The sequence below is a fragment of the Miniopterus natalensis genome, chromosome 14 (genome assembly GCF_054644295.1).
Source record: "Miniopterus natalensis isolate mMinNat1 chromosome 14, mMinNat1.hap1, whole genome shotgun sequence".
NCBI classification, from domain to species: domain Eukaryota; kingdom Metazoa; phylum Chordata; class Mammalia; order Chiroptera; family Miniopteridae; genus Miniopterus; species Miniopterus natalensis.
This window is the reverse complement of record NC_142094.1, coordinates 44,003,057-44,019,448: the sequence shown is the minus strand read 5'-3', so window position 1 is coordinate 44,019,448 and position 16,392 is coordinate 44,003,057. Positions and strand designations below refer to the sequence as shown.

Here is a 16,392-nt window from a genome sequence, read left to right as displayed (position 1 = left end):
CGACTAGTCTGCGCATGCGCGTCAGTGGCACTAGCCGCGGACCGGGCAGGCAGTTCCTTCCTTGCAGGGAGAGATTCCTCTGCCATGGAGTCCTACGATGTTATCGCCAACCAGCCTGTTGTGATCGACAACGTGAGTTGCGTCTTTCCTATCTCTAAAGGGACATATGCTCTCCTCCCCGAAGGGATCGCTTCCCGGTTTCAGCCTGGGCCGCCAGCTCTTTGTCACTGGCCCGGCCTGTCAGGCGGGTTCAACCGCCGCTACCTCCGTCTTACTCCCACCCATAGTCCGCAGGCAGGGCGGCCGGTCAGCAGCCACGGGATGGAGAGCTTTGAAATGAATAAAGGGAAGACTTGTAGTCCGAGCCGGGTCCTTGGGCCGGCGGCTCCAGGGGCCTTAACTGCTCTGTGAGCTCCCGGCACCCGCCCCTCCCCAGTTTCCGATTACTCTATTGGCTGCTCTGGCTGTCGATCTTGGCGGATGACCCCGCCTCTGTGCGTTGCCGGATGAGGGCTGCCCTCGGCAGTGATTGGCTTGCGGCTCTGCAATTCCTCCTGGACGCCATTGCGTTTCTCCTCTCTAAGGGGCGGTGCATTGCACGAGGGCTGTTGGGATTGGCTTCCGGAACTCTCAGTGGAGGGGCCTGACGGGCTAGGGCACGCCCGCGGGTGGAGAAGGGCTAAGTTTCCTTCGGTCTGGAGCCAGCCGGGCTGCTTGGCTCTGTATTTGGGTGGGGCTCAAGAATCTGGTGCCAGAAATTACCATAGGATTTCATTTATTTCTGTGATTATAAATTACAGCGTTAATAAAGGTCGAGACTAAAGGAGTGACAAAGCAAGCAGGGACGCCTAGTTGCTGGTGAAAATATTTGCCAACCTCTGTAGCACTTTTGGAGGGGTTTCACATACGTTCGAGGTGGGTCCTCACAAAAACTGGGTGAATGGTTAAGGCAAGAAGTTTGATTCTCGTTTTACAAATGAGAAAATTGAAGCGCGAAGAGGTAAAGTGAGCCCAAGGTCACATAGTAGAGGTGTTCTAAGTCCAGTGCTCTATCCGTTACCCCTTTTGCTGGTACCCCACGAAAATGCATAAATAGTGACAAACGGAATCTAAATACTGATCTTATTTGGGGGAGAGGGACAGTTGTAAAATAACTGCATTTCTGTCTTCCACTTGAAGATTTAGTCCACCAAGATGGGCTGATACATTTTCTGTGCCCCTTCTAAGTCCCTTGAGGCAAAACAAAATTGCCAATTCCTTCTGTCCTAAGCTGACTGTCAGATTCCTTATGTTGATCCAGCCCTTAGGACCTTAGGCATGTTAGGTCCTTTTATTTGCATCATCTCATTTAAGCTTCAGCTATAGTAGGTAGATGGAAATGACTATCCCCAGTTTATGCAGGAAGGTGAGGCCTGAAGAGGTTAAATAACAATATTCAGATCATCAGGTTGGTGAGGTGAGGAGCCAAGACTCAAACTGAGACCGAGTTCCAAGTTCCTCACTTTTTTTAAGGAAAGGTGCTTTTTTTTGTTGTTAGCTTTCCTTCTCTCTAGGAGTATATGGCTTTTGCCTTGAAAAGCAGGTGGTTGAGTTCAATGAGACACCTCCATTTTGGGAGGATTTGGGGGGGTCTCACTCACTAAGCTATTAAATCCTTGTGGAAAAAGATGGTATTCCTTAATTTTTCATTACTCTTCCCTTCCCCACCTCCCTCCACATACAAATACCTAGGGCCTGGCACTACTTAGTACTAAATAATTTTTTTTTTCATTGCATTAATGGATGGGTGGATAAATGACTGAATATCTCCATCACAGTAACAAAGATATTCCTAAATAAAGGATGAAGGGGACACCTAGTTAGTTACTTTAGAGGGCTGAGTAGGACTCCTTGTTCTTGATGTTGATTTTCAGAAAACACTACATTTCTGCCCTCAGCCAGTTTGTGTATGCTTCATCTACCTTTTTTTTTTTTTTTAAATATATCTTTATTGATTTCAGAGAGAGGAAAGGAGAGGGAGAGAGAGAGATAGAAACATCAATGATGAAAGAGTCATTGATCGAGCCCGCAACCCGGGCATGTGCCCTGATCGGGAATCGAACCCCGATCACCTGTATCCTAGGTCGACGCTCAACCGCTGAGCCACGCCCGGCCGGGCTTCATCTACCTTTTTCATAGTGTTAAAATGGGGGGGGGGGAGAATAGAAATTAGTAATTTCCTTTTTTTCATCACCAATGCAGAAGAAGTAGTCTGCCCATCCCACCAGATCCTCTGCTTCTTGAATTGTTGCGCAGAAGTTCCATCGCCAGCCACTTTCTTTAATGTCACTAAAGCTAATAATGCTTCTTAGTTTCTCTTTTCTCTTTCCTGGTAGTGTATTTGAAATGCATCAAAGCCAGTGGTACATTTTCAGTTTTAAGATTAAAAGAATTGACTTGTGTGTTTTTTCTGGGAAAACATTTCCTTTATTATGCCATAATTCTGCCAAAAGGTGAAGTAGAAGAAACTTAAGTAATTTTCCCATTAGGATTTACAGAGCATCTGCCACATTTTTAGATTGGGGGCCTCCGGTAGTTCTTGCTGTTTGACATTTGAGAGTTTTGTTTTGTTTCACAGTGAAACATGGGTAGGAAACATCATTTGAAATATATGAGCTAACTTTATGAGAATAATGTGTCTCTAGCAGATTTAACAGCTCCATAGCTTAACGTGCTGCTACAGTTTTATTAATGGGCTAAGAAGAGTGTAATTAAAAGAAAGGAAAACAAAGAAAGCAGGGAAAAAGGGAGGAGCCTCATTATTGCTTCATAGCCTTTCCTAGTATTAAGACAATTGTTGACCACTCTTTTCATCCTATTCTCGCACCAAACCAATTCATTAGAATTTAATGAGGAAAACTGGGGGTGGGTGGGTGGGGTGCTCATGCCTGTACTTTAATGACAACAATAAATGAGGTATTTTTAAAAACCAAATACAAGTTATTTTTCCGAAAGGCATACAGTACAGTACAATATAATGTAATAGTAATACAAGAGGAGGGTAGCTCCCCGGCAACATTTTGACTACAACACTTTGATTAGATTACTTTATTTATTCCAAAGCACCAGTCTTTGCTAAGATCTTAAAGGTTAAGTTCTACCCTAAATTAGAACAACTATCCTAATTTAAGATTCTGGTCAATCTTAAAACCGTCTTTGTGACTATGGGGCCTAAAGGCAGGAACAGTATCAGATCTTTACCAGTTCATCAATAAGATAAGAGTTTCCACTGTTTCAGGGAATGTTATGCTGCTTCAGCCCCCTTTTTAAAAAATGAGAGACATTAATCATAAAGAAATTTCAGGTAAGTATATAATGAGCACCCACATGGTATGTATCTACCACCCATATTTAATAAATGCTGACATTTGCCATATTTGCAGGGATGCAGGCCCAGTGTTGCCAGATCTGATTTTTCAAGAGAAATCAGAAAATTTTTTTTCTTTTTAAATTTTTTTTAATCCTCACCCAAGGATATTTTTTCCATTGCTTGTTTTTGAGAATGAGTGGAAGGCGGGGGGACACATCATGTGAGAAAGACACATCAATTGGTTGCCTCCCAGATGTGCCCCAACCTGGGCCAGAGCCTGCAACCAAGGTATGTGGCCTTGGCCAGAATCAAACACGGAACCCTTCAGTCCAAGGGCCGATGCTCTAACCACTGAGCCAAACCAGCTAGGGTCTTTTTTCATTTTTAAAAAATATGTTTTTGTTGATTTTCAGGGAGAGAGAGAGGGCTAGAGAGAGAGACATCGATGAGAGAGAAACATCACCGATTGGCTGCCTCCTGCATGACCCCTACCAGGGATCGGGCCACAACCTGGGCATTTTCCCTGACCGGGAATCGAACTGTGACCATCTGGTTCACAGGTCAATGCTCAACCACTGAGCCAAGCCGGGCGAGAAATCATAAATTTTAAATGCCATATGAGTCTCCAATTTTTAATGTAGCACGGCTGGGCGTGGTTCAGTGGTTGAGCGTAGACCTAGGATCCAAGCGATCGGGGTTCGATTCCCGGTCAGGGCACATGCCCGGGTTGCAGGAGGCAGCCGATCAGTGACTCTCTCATCATTGATGTTTCTATCTCTCTCCCTCTCCTTCCCTCTCTCTGAAATCAATAAAGATATATTAAAAAAAAAAAAGTTAATGTAAAAGTAATAAGTGATCTGTAGATTAGTGGTTCCCCGGGGGCTAGGATTGGGGGGGTAGGATAGAGAGACACTCCTAATGGATACAAAGTTCCTTTGGGGGATAATGAAAAAGTTCTCAAGTTAGACTGTGGTGATGATTGTACAACTCTGTATATACTAAGAACCACTGAATTATACACCTTAAATGGGTACATTGAATTTTATCTCAATAAAGTTGTTTTTTAAAAAGTACTTTGTGGGCCAAACATATGTCTTTGGGCCAAAATAGGCCATCAATATCCTAGAATCTGAGGCTCCACCTCTCAGCATCCTTTTCCCACTTGTGAAATGGGAGACAATTAGCTTTCTTCCCAGCATGTCCAGAATAATCAGGAGAGCTTAGGATCAAGGTCACCCAAACCACAAGGCCTATAGCCAGCAGGTACTGGAAGAGCCTTACAAAGGGATTTGCTATTTGTTTGCCTGCAGCAGAAGGAGAATAAATGGTCAATGGTGGCTGGCAGCAGATTTGAGTCCTCAAAAATCAAATACTTAACGAGACTACTTTTTCAAGAAGCCTCTACACGGCATTTGTTTACTTGGTTTTGCCACAGTAAATAACAAAGAGAGTGGCAGCCCATTTGCCAGGTATACAGTTCCTAGTTGTAAATACTGGTAAAGAAATTGCCATTACATTTTTATATGATCTCATGGTATGGCTGAGCAGAATAGAAAGATGGGCCATCCTGGTGCCTGATTCTGGCAACACAGAGGGAGGAAACTACCTCGCTCATCGCTACCCATTCTTCACCCAGGTCTGCAGGGACAAGCTGGGTCTGGTTCCTGGTCTTGTGCATCATTCCCGACACTGCCTTAGCCTTTTCTGCACCACCTCTGCCTGGGGCTTTTGGCATTCTAGCTGCTCATTAGGGTTCCATATATTAGAGATCATCTGCCAGTCATTTGATCTTGATTTTCATTTTAGTCAGCCAGTGTCTATTTGAGTACCCTGTAAACGCCAGATACTGATGATATATAAAGTCTCTGACTTCGAGGAACTTGGGCTGAAAAGAGACAAAAATGCAAACCATAAAGTCAAATAGAGAGCAGAGTGAAATGCATCTACCTAGTGGTATAGGTAACGGTGATTTTGTGAGATAATAGGAGGGGGATAATTAATTCCACATGGTGACTGTTCTTCAAGAGGAAGGCAGTGATATTTGAACTGGGCCCATTATAGCCTTGCTAGGAAGGACGGAGAGGAAGAAATGAGCCTAACATCTTAATCTGCCTTATCACTCAGACTGTAGTCTTTTTGCTCATAAACTCAAAATCAGATATCCAGGAAGGTATTTAGAGTCTGCAGTACAGGTCTCATCTTTACTCTTCTTGTTTTCAACCTCTGCCGGAGATCCAGTGAGTCTGTTGGCATAACCACACCCAGATGAAGGCAGTGAGCAATTATAGAAAGCTTGAGCTAACAAGCGCCTGGAGTTCTCTTGTACAGCGCTGTTCTCACTCTCCATGCCACTGTCCCAGAGCCCTGTGTTTGCAGTCCGATAACTTCTTCCTCCTTCCCAGTCTTTCAGCTCAGTGTACAGCTTCACCTTTTCCAGGCTTCTTGCTTGTCTGCCCAGGCCAATGAGTTTGCACTTATCTCCCGTTTTCTCTTTTCTGTTGGCAGAGGTTCCTGCTGTCATAGAGAACTGGCTTGCCTGATCAACTTACTGCTTTCCCTGTCCTTCAGCCACTTCTTCCTTCCTGTGTTGCCAGAGTCAGGCACCAGGATGGCCCATCTCAGCCCATTCTCCCATAGAAGAGCAGGAATAAGAGATGGAGGGAACCAGGGGTGTTGCTGGGAAGCCTTTGGGGCAAAGATAACCTTGGCTATTTATTATCTCCTGATATGTTTACTGCTTGCTGTGTGGGTTCTAGAAATATCACACCCAGCCCCAGGAGAAGTGGTTGACAGGCAGCAGGGAAAGGTTTGCCCCAATTAGCTGCAAACTGTGTTGGGCTGGAAGGACGAGGGTATCAGCTGTGGTGGTAGAAGAGTTAAGAAGGAAGAGAACAGATTCTGTCTGCAAGCAATATCAAGCCTCAACAGCTGCCCTGCATGGAGTTAGTATCTGTGTATAGAGTCAGTGTTTACTTTGGTTGGGCCCAGGGTGGTATCAAAGATGCTGGTGGGAGAAGTCAGGTTCTTTTCTGGGCACCCCACCCAACATACCAAAGATTGGAGCAGCAGGATTATAATGCTGGATCTCTTCTCTTCTCAGACAATGCTTTCGGGCTTCCATGCTCCTTATCATCAGGAGACCTATGAGTAAAACAAGGCATAATAAAAAACAATAACCACAAACTCCCCCCCTACAAAGCAGAGTGTCTGCTCCTGCAGTAAGAAGCAGACAGTGTGTGCCATGGCAGTGCTCATGGTGGTGTCTGTCATATACAGCCTGGACGGCAGGGAGGGTTCAGACATTCCTTGGTGGTATAACTGAAAGAATCATGCACTCTTCCCACCTTGGTTGTGTTCCTGAACTTGACTGCTTTGGTGCTTCTAGCTACTTTCCTCTTCTCTCCTTTTCTTCCCTTTATTAATATTTGGGGGGGTGGTATCAAACCATTTTATTGAGGGCCTTTATGGGAGGGTCAAAGCCCTGGGAGGACAATGAGATCTGGCCAAGATCTCCCACCTTCACAGCTGCCAAAAAGCTAACATTTTTAATGCCAAAGTAAAACATATTTAATGTAGAAAAGTCAAAGAATACAGAAAAAGCAAATAACAGTTTGAGTGTACAGTGAAAGTTCTCCTCACCCTCCCCAGTCCCACTTCTCTTTGGATGTATTCACTATAAAAATGCTTATGAAAATAGACATATTATATACAACTAGAAGGTCTCTCTCTTTTTAAATAAAAACGAAACCATATACATATTGTATGGTATACATCTCCTCTTGTTTTTGTGATACTTCTGACTTTTCTTTCTCCTCTCTCCTCAGGGATCCGGTGTGATTAAAGCTGGTTTTGCTGGTGACCAGATCCCCAAATACTGCTTTCCAAACTAGTAAGTCATTCTGTAGCTTAGCCAGAAGGTTGAGAAGCTTGTTGGCTTTGTTATGGGCTCACCCCTCCATCTTTTAGAGAGAAAGGATCTGTTATTCAGGTCAGCCTTGGTACTCAAAGCAACAAGCAAAGGACAGGAGCTGGCTGTCACCCAGGATGGGGTTCAACTATTAAACCATACCTCCCATCTTAGTGAGAATGAGTTCACAGCACTTTCCTCCTAAGGCAGAGAAACTATAGGCAGGAGAAGGGCAGGGCACCTGGGGAAGGGGCTGAAATCGGGGAAAAAAGAAAGAAGGCTATCTGCCCTAGCCAGCTAGCTCGTTTGGTTGGAGCATTGATCCATACACCAAAAGGTTTCGGGTTCAATCCCCGTCAGGGCGTTTATAGGAGGCAACCGATTGATGTCTCTCTCTCTCTCTCCCTCAGTCCCTCTCTCTCTCTCTCTCACATCAATGTTTCTCTCTCTCTCCCTTCCTCTCTCTCTAAAAATCAATAAAAACATTCTCAGATAAGGATTAAAATCTAAAAAAAAAGATAATTTTTTTTTAAAAAAAGCAAAAGAAAGAAGGCCATCTGTCACAGTTACAACAGCATAGTTTTACTTAGTAGAAAGCCTGGGCAGGGGCCTAAGGAGACTAAAATCTTTTGCATTAACCATTCATTTAGAAATTGTTGTTTCCTTCTCTCTCTTGTTCTGCACATACATTGGGGAAAGAGAAGAACTAGAGGTATTGAAGCCTCTAAAATTTGTTTTAATAACTTATAAAATAATATAAACATAATAAAAATAATGTATGAATAACTTAATACATGTTCATTGTTGAAATTGTGGGAAATGCAGAAAAGGAGAAAGAAGAAAATCAAAATCAACTGTAACCTTCCTTCTTAAAGATAATCGCTGCAGAATTGAGTATATTCCTGTCGTTTGTGCCTCTATACCTCCTTCCTGTGTTCTGTCATGTGTTCTGTTGTGAAATGAAAAATGACAGTCCTCTCCTCTCTCTTGTGTAGTGTGGGCAGACCCAAGCACGTTCGCGTTATGGCAGGAGCCCTCGAAGGTGACATCTTCATTGGCCCCAAAGCTGAGGTAAATTCCCAGTCCTCAAGCCAACTGAGGACCTTCTTTGCTCCCCACGTGGACAGTGTGCCAGCAGTGGGACATAGCCATGAGAAAAAGGAGTGATTTCCTCTTAAAAATCTCCTCTTCTGTTCTCTCATCCTAGGCCTCATCAGTTTATTTCTCCCAGGAGCAGCTTCTGGTTTTGGAAAGAAAATATCAAACCCTAATTTAGGGAACAGAGAGCAATCTAGGAAACAGGACTTCTGCCTTCCTTTTGTATTCTGTCACTATGTTGCCAATGATCAAATTGACTACTGGCTTGGTTATTTTTTGGCAAAAGGGATTGGGGGCAGATCCTGGCTGGGGTACCCTGGGGATGAGTTAATTAGCACAGTTTGGCAAAGCCCTCAGGCAGCCTCTAGAAGCAGAACAACAGAATCATAGTTGCAGCCTTGGCTCAAAGTGCTGAGGCCCAGAGGTGGGAGCCAGGAGATTATGTCCTGGGATCAGGCAATGAAAAGGGTGTCTCCTGTCACTTGCTCTAGGGACCCCCAAGGGCCCATGGAATTGCAGAAGCCCTCTACTTTACCTGCTGATTAGGCAGTGAAAGCAGTTTGCAGCCGTACAGTTAGGAGACTTAGAAAATGAATGGGTGCCTGCCCTTAGCCCTGGGTGGGGGCTGTGGGGTGGGAACTCCCAGTCCTGGAAGATCAAGGTCCATGGGCCAGCTCAGCTGAGAGACTGGCTGCTGCTGTAAGTCCTGCTCTCTGCCACCAGGAGCATCGAGGGCTGCTCTCCATCCGGTACCCCATGGAGCACGGCATTGTCAAGGACTGGAACGACATGGAGCGCATCTGGCAATATGTCTATTCTAAGGACCAGCTGCAGACTTTCTCAGAGGAGGTGAGGGCCTGTGTGCAGAGCAGCCCTGGGGGCTGTGCAGAGCTGGTCAGAACCCCTACCGAGAGATGAAGAAGATGACAATAGCTGCCGAGAGCATTGAGTCCTAGCTGTGTGCCAGGCATCAGACCTTGTGCTTTTTAAACGTGTTTGCATTTAATCTTCACACCATTCCTATGAGATGTAGGTAGTATTATCTCTAGTTTACAAACAAGGGAATGAGTTCAGAGAAGTCAAGTAGTGTTTCAAAGATCACCCAGTGAATAAAGCTGGGATTCAAACCCACATCTTTCAGGCTTCAGAGCCTATACTTTTTAACTTCTAAGGAGTAACTCTCCACTCAAAAACACCAAGGAACATGCATACTAAGTGTATCAGAATTTCCAGGGGAAGGATATGCTCTGTTTTAAAAGTACATTCTTTTCTATTTTAAACAAAATGTAAACTATTTTTATCATAATAATTCCAAGAGTTTATTAGCAAAATCTTCTTGACAATTGGAGATATATAGTAGACATAGGGATCTATATAAGAATCTTAAAAGAAAAGGAGGGGAGTAAAGAGGTGGAGGTGAGGAGAGAATGAGACTTTAAAGAGCCCTTTATTTTGGAAAGTTGAAAAACTGACTTGGGTAGGGGTAAGTGATAGGCCCAGCTTGCCTTTTTTAGAGGGAGGCTGACACAGGTCCCCTGGCCAGCCACACACAGGCTTCTCCCCCAGTACTAATGAGGGGTGGAAATCTGGCCTCACTCTGACTGCTGTCTGGGCATGTTTCAACAGCATCCTGTGCTCCTGACAGAGGCGCCTTTAAACCCGCGGAAAAACCGAGAACGAGCTGCTGAAGTTTTCTTTGAGACCTTCAATGTGCCAGCCCTTTTCATCTCCATGCAAGCTGTGCTCAGCCTGTGAGTAGCAGCTTGGGTGGCTAGCCTGGCCCCTTGAGGGGAAAGCAGTCCTTTGGCATTCCTATAGGGCAAAATACCAGCTAACATAAGCTGCCATTTTAGAGTTTGCTAGCTTGACTTCACCACAGTTCACTCCGTTCCTTGTCCTCCCGACACGAAGGCAGTGTCAGTTGCTACTTATCAAACATTGTGAGGTTTATCCCTTCATATCACAGAAATATATGTCTGTCCCCTTGTCTCTACCAAAAGAGAAAAAACTAAGGACAGACCTAGAGAGCTGTGTGGGGGAAAAGCTAATTTTTTGTGGAAGTGAAAACATCCTTATTTTCCTTTACTCGTTTACTTTTCCTGCCTAACCCCTGCAGGCAGCTGAGTTTTTCCTCTTGTCTAGGAGTGAAAACTGCCCTTTAGGCTGGGTCCCTGAAATGGTTGAAGGACAGGCAGATCTTGAGATTGGAAGGCCTGGTCTTCTGCGGGTGGAGAGGGAGCTTGGAGAGGCCCAGCTCCTTTCATTCAGGTCATTTGAGACTTGTTTCAGTGCTCAGGCATCCTTACTACTCAGTCCAGTCTCAGGCCCCAGAGAAAGACAGGCCCCAGCTCTAGTTTAGCTAACATGGAACTCTAACACAAGTGAGTCTTTCCCAGAGTGAGGAGGCAGGGGTTAGTGATGGTTTACCCCCTTTGCTTTAGTTATGCCACAGGTAGGACCACGGGTGTGGTGCTGGATTCTGGGGATGGTGTCACCCATGCTGTGCCCATTTACGAGGGCTTTGCTATGCCTCACTCAATCATGCGCATCGACATCGCTGGCCGAGACGTCTCTCGCTTCCTTCGCCTTTATCTGCGTAAAGAGGGCTATGATTTCCACTCATCCTCGGAGTTTGAGATTGTCAAGGCCATAAAAGAAGTGAGTGCTGCCCTGTGGGCCCAGGGATGGGATAGGGAATGGGAACAGAGCATCCAGGACTTCCAGGACCAGGAATGAAAAGAAGTGACACTCCTGTCCTGGGGATCTGTGTCAGGCCTCCTGACAGCTGTGAGATATCCATCTGGACCCCCTCACACAGATCACTTTCCCAATGAGCTCCCACCTGGTAGGGGAGAAAGGGAACTGCTTCTGTTTCGTAAGCTGGGTGAGGGGCACACTGGTGATCATTATGTTTTTCATACCTATGTACAAATTACACCTGTTCTTTTACATCCTTGAGGAATTCAGAGTACACTTTTCTTTCTAAGTAAACAATCCTCCTGCCACTTGCAGCTGTGGGTAACCTCTAAGCTGCGTAGTGGGACTCAGAACCATATGAGCAGTAGAAGAAAGATGCCTGAGTCTGGACTAAAATTAGGTTGTGGTTTCACACCCAGATCCACAGAGCCATGTTTCCATGCTTGCCCACCAGGAAGGTGGAATCGGTGGGAATTCCTAAATGCCACCCAGTGAATGCCGATGGAAATGTCCCTTTTCCTGCTTTAGGGCAGCAGCTCTAATGACCTTTAGGGAAATCACTGTGATGGGCAGATTTCTGCAGCAGCACATCAGTCCCCAGGGACTTTGACCGGGTAGGTGCCAGGTTTCCTGCCTACCTGACATGTGCTTGGTTCTGCAGAGAGCCTGCTACCTATCCATAAACCCTCAGAAGGATGAGACACTAGAGACGGAGAAGGCTCAGTACTACCTGCCCGACGGCAGCACCATTGAGGTAGGCAACCGGACCTCTCCCCACAGTGCCCTCAGGCCCCCAAAAGCTCTGGGCCCAAACACTCCCTGTGGGGAGGCTGGAGTCAGAGGTATCAGTCCTTTTTCAGCCCCTGCCTGGAGCATTGGAGCTCTTGAGCAGCACCATCTCCTGCCCAGTGTGCCAGGGACTTTGCTTCTCTTGTGTGGAGAAGAGGGGACACCAGAGGCACATTCCTTGGTCAGGATAGGATTAGGAAAGGGGGTGATTAGTGCTGTCCTTAACCACTTGAGCACAGTACAGGCTGAGTTGCCTCTCCCCAGACCTCCACTGATAGGAAGAAGTCTCCATGAATGAGTGAACCCATGTATTATTAATGCCAGAGGTCTCTTGGCTGGGAAATGCCAGAGCTAGGATTAAACATCAAAGCTTCCTCTCTAGTTTCCTGGGAGCCGTGTTTCTTTTTGTTCCCTATTTGTTCCCAAGAGCCCTATCTTTATTCCTTGAGACCCTTGACATCCGAGGTCTTTCCTTAGTCTGGCCTTCATAGCTACCTTGTTACTAAGAGGTGAACACAGGGGCCTCTTCCATCCCCATTCCCAAAGGGACCTCGGCCCCAGTCCCAGCTTCTAAAGTTTGCCCTCCACCCTGCAGATTGGTCCTTCCCGATTCCGGGCACCTGAGCTTCTATTCAGGCCAGACCTCATCGGCGAGGAGAGTGAGGGCATCCATGAGGTGCTGGTGTTTGCCATCCAGAAGTCTGACATGGACCTGAGGCGCACGCTTTTCTCTAACATTGTCCTCTCAGGAGGTTCCACCCTGTTCAAAGGTTGGTTTTTGCTCTCAGGGCCCTTCCCCAGGAAGCTTCCAGATCCTGCTGGGCCTAGATGCCTGGAGGATTGACTTTGAGATTCTCCTTTCCTACCCATCCAGGTTTTGGTGACAGGCTACTGAGTGAAGTAAAGAAACTGGCTCCGAAAGACGTGAAGATCAGGGTAGGAGCACAGAGCGGGCTAGGGCTGGGTGGAACTGGGCCTCTAAGGGTCCAAAGTGACATATGGTGTGGACTCCTTTCCAGCTCGGCCCAAGCTTTTCAGGCATCCAGGGCTACACAGGTGCCAGCAGATGGTTCCTCCCTCCACACTGACCCTGAGGTCTGCTAGAGTGAAGGACCCATTCTCACTCTCCATCTTCACAAAGGGGGAGGGTTCTAATACCCAGATGTGGTAGAGTGCTGGAGTGAGAGCCCTACCTGTGATCTTTCAGGGAAACTGTAACATTGATAGGAGATTGACTTTTGCTACTCCCCTGTGACCCAGTCCAACATCTTAGTGACTGCTAAGGGGAGCTAGCCTGCCTGAGAAAGGAGGGATTCTAAGTGTGGTTCCTGCCATGGAATCTGCTTCCCACTGACTCCCAACAGAGCCAGATCTTCCCCCCCAGATAGCCCTAGCCTCTCTGGGAATTGTACTTAGGGTTGCTGGAAACCTGTTTCTCAAGATGAGTGCCAGGCTAGCTACAATACCCCCAGAGAGGCCACAGGGTCCAGCAGGGACATAACTTAGTCTGTTGTGTGAAATCCATCCACTGCCTTGGGTGGTGAGAATGGGCCATAAAGAGGAGAATTGGAAGGGAAAGTGAGAGGGGAGGATGAGTGTCTCAGGTTCCTCTTTCCACTCACCCTTGCAGATATCTGCACCTCAGGAGAGACTGTATTCCACGTGGATTGGGTGAGTAGTTCTTCTGGGAAGGTGGAACAGGAAGCAAATACCCGCTCTCTTTTTCTCATACTGTTTCTTTGGATTCCCTCTGTTCCAGGGGCTCTATCCTCGCATCCCTGGACACCTTTAAGAAGATGTGGGTCTCCAAGAAGGAATATGAGGAAGACGGTGCCCGATCCATCCACAGGAAAACCTTCTAATGTTGGGACAACATCTTCACCTTTCTCTGAAGTTAACTCCACTTTAAAACTCGCTTTCTTGAGTCGGAGTGTTTGCGAGGAACTGCCTGTGTGTGTGTGTGTGTGTGTGTGGGTGTGGGTACAGGTATGTGCACCTATGCGAGTGCCGTGTGGCCCAGGGATCCCAGGGCCCAGAAAGGACGATGAACTACCCATGATGGTGATGGCCTGAGGCCTGAGGTTGACCACTAACTGGCCCCTGACAGGGAAGGATGCTGGCAGAGGGCCCCACTCCTTCGTCTGCTGGGCCTTTGGCTGGCTGTGCGGGACTATGTTTACTACCTAGTATGGGGACACAAAGGGAGGCAGACCTGACCCCCGGGAGACCTTGCTGCTGCCCACCCTAGGCTGGCCAAGCCCCGCTCCCGCCCCTCCCACCCCCGGGGTGCCCTGAAGCCCAAGGCAGCTGCTGCCTCCCTTGCTCATCATTCTGTTCCTGATGCCTCTCGATCATGGACTGCGGACTGGAACCGAGGTTGAGTTCTGTCTGGTTTTGATTGCAGTTTGGGTTTGGGGGGCTGAAAAGGCTGTTACTGAGACTCCAGGGTCAGGAGAGGCCAGGGTGCTCTTAACTTTACCTGGGGGCCAGGACCATACTGGGATGTGAGGAGGGCAGGAGTAGTGCTAGGTTTTTTTGTTTGTTTGTTTTTAGTAGTGCTACTTTTGATTGGCAGCAGAATTAATGTTCCAGTTCCAGGGGGGCTCCAGAGAGTTTAAGGAGCCTGCTGGCTCCAGGCCCTGTTACTTTTCATCCGTCCTTGGGCAGTGCCATCTTCAGTTTTATTTATTGAAGTGTTTGTTCAGTATGGAAACTGGAGAGAGGGAACTCATTGCCTCCTGCCCACCAGTTAGCCACCCTGTTCATACTAATGTTTACAGCACCTAATTAGCATAGCCTCCAGGGCCCCACCACTCCCTGCTAAGGGTGAACTGACAGTATCCATAGGCTGAGGCCATTTGGGATCTGAGGCTACACTCCAACTCACTCCCACAAGCCTCTTTCTTTCTCCCTCATCCACTTGCTCACTGCCCTGGAATCAAAAGGTTGGTTGCTGGCTGGATTTTCTGAAACAGGTGGTAGAATCACTCTTTTGCAGAGGCCCTAGCAAAGGAGGGGTGTTGGGGATCTAACTCCCTTAGGTTTGGAGAAAGAGCCGCAATTAACCAAGTTGCCTTTTCCCCTAGCTGACCTGAGGGGCTAGGTTGTATAAATGAGAAGTCCCCCTCTGGGCTGATTTTGTGCCATTCTTGACTTTGGGCTTGTTTAGTTAGGGAGGGAAGAGGCCAGGCACAGGTGCCAGGAGCTGATGGGCTCAGGCTCATCCCTGGTCCAGTGGGCCCAGGCACCTACCCTAGATTGGCCTCACCTAGCAGTGGTCCAAAGGCCCTTCAGCCCAGGTGGTACAAAGCTGGGTCTAGCAAATGTTCACTGACACCCTCACCTGACACTAAGACCTGCCCCAGTCCCAGTTTCAGGCAGTATTCTTCCCATGCCATCCAACAACAACCAAAGGCCCCGCTAGGTGTGGGCCACAGCAGCAGATGTGTGTGAAAGCGATGTGGCGACCCCAAGGACTGCAGTGTGCTTAACCAGCTCACCTCCCTTCTTTTAGCCCAAGCCTGTCCCTCACACAGCCTCGCACAAACCACGTTGCCTGGTGGGGCCCAGTGTACTTAAATAAAGTCCTTCCAATAGACACATCAGTTGGGCCTCTGTCTGTGGTCAATGCTGGGTGGGAGGGGGGAGGAGCAGTGGGCCCTGAATCTGAGGTGGTGACTGGGCCTAGTCCATCCTCTAGAGGGCACTGTTGCACCAGCCAGAGTTGGCCACCCTTAGTCCAAGTGCCAGACTGGCAAGCCCATGGGTGAGACTCCACCCAAATGAGGGGAGCAGCATTTCACATCCCTGAAATCAGAGGCTCTCAAAACTTCCATGTATACAAGAAGCTCAAGAGCTTATTAAAATGCAGTTCCTGGGGCCCATGCTCAGATATTCTGATTAATCAGTTCTCCATTTTAAACCTATATACTTGGGAAATTGCCAGCCACTTTACAATTGTTAATCCATTTGATCCAATGACCTTACATAGTGTATTTTTATCATCCATTTTATAGATGAGGAAGTAGAGCCACAGAGAAGTCACATAATTTCCCAAAGCTGTGCCCTTTATTAGCTAAGATTTGAACCCAGGCAATGTAGCCCTAGAGCCTACGCTCTTAGACACTATGCAGACCTTCCACAAACCATTGACCTAAAGCAGTCGTTCTCCATCAAGGTCAGTTTTGCCCCCCATATACATTTGCCAATACCTGGAAACGTTTGGTTGTGACAATGGGAGAAGGGGGCTGCTACTGGCATCTAAGCAGAGGCCAGGGGTGCCAAGGCTGAGAAACACTGTCCTAGAGCAGAAGTAAAATCACCACAGAGTTTTCCAAAACCCCAGTGCCCAGGCTGAACTCCAGACCCATGAAAGCAGAACCTGGGGAACGGAACACAGATATCACCATTTTTGAAAGCTCCCTGGTGTCTCCAAGGTTGAGGGCTCTGGACTAAGAGTTGCCTCTCTTCCTTGACTGCAATGTCCAGCAGTGGTACACGGAAGTGCCCTGGGGCTATGACCACAGGCCTGAAAGCCTTTTGCTCCCAAGTG

At 47.2% G+C, this 16,392-nt stretch overlaps 1 protein-coding gene across 1 annotated transcript; it reads left to right on the top strand.

The window, feature by feature from the left end:
- The first annotated feature begins 38 nt into the window (after positions 1-38).
- ACTR1A (actin related protein 1A) lies at positions 39-15,443 on the top strand. The gene is made up of 11 exons (XM_016220018.2): positions 39-132; positions 7,174-7,238; positions 8,252-8,327; positions 9,078-9,203; positions 9,981-10,105; positions 10,796-11,012; positions 11,713-11,805; positions 12,436-12,610; positions 12,715-12,776; positions 13,471-13,511; positions 13,600-15,443. Exons 1-11 carry the CDS (start codon positions 85-87, stop codon positions 13,700-13,702), a joined length of 1,131 nt encoding a protein of 376 aa, XP_016075504.1. The 5' UTR covers positions 39-84; the 3' UTR covers positions 13,703-15,443.
- The last annotated feature ends 949 nt before the right edge of the window (positions 15,444-16,392 follow it).

Bases quoted from the DNA above. Each gene is read 5' to 3' on its own strand.
- ACTR1A (XM_016220018.2), top strand. From the start codon at position 85: ATGGAGTCCTACGATGTTATCGCCAACCAGCCTGTTGTGATCGACAAC. The intron at 9,204-9,980 runs GTGAGGGCCTGT...ATGTTTCAACAG, and splicing joins TGCAGACTTTCTCAGAGGAG to CATCCTGTGCTCCTGACAGA. The intron at 11,806-12,435 runs GTAGGCAACCGG...TCCACCCTGCAG, and splicing joins CCGACGGCAGCACCATTGAG to ATTGGTCCTTCCCGATTCCG.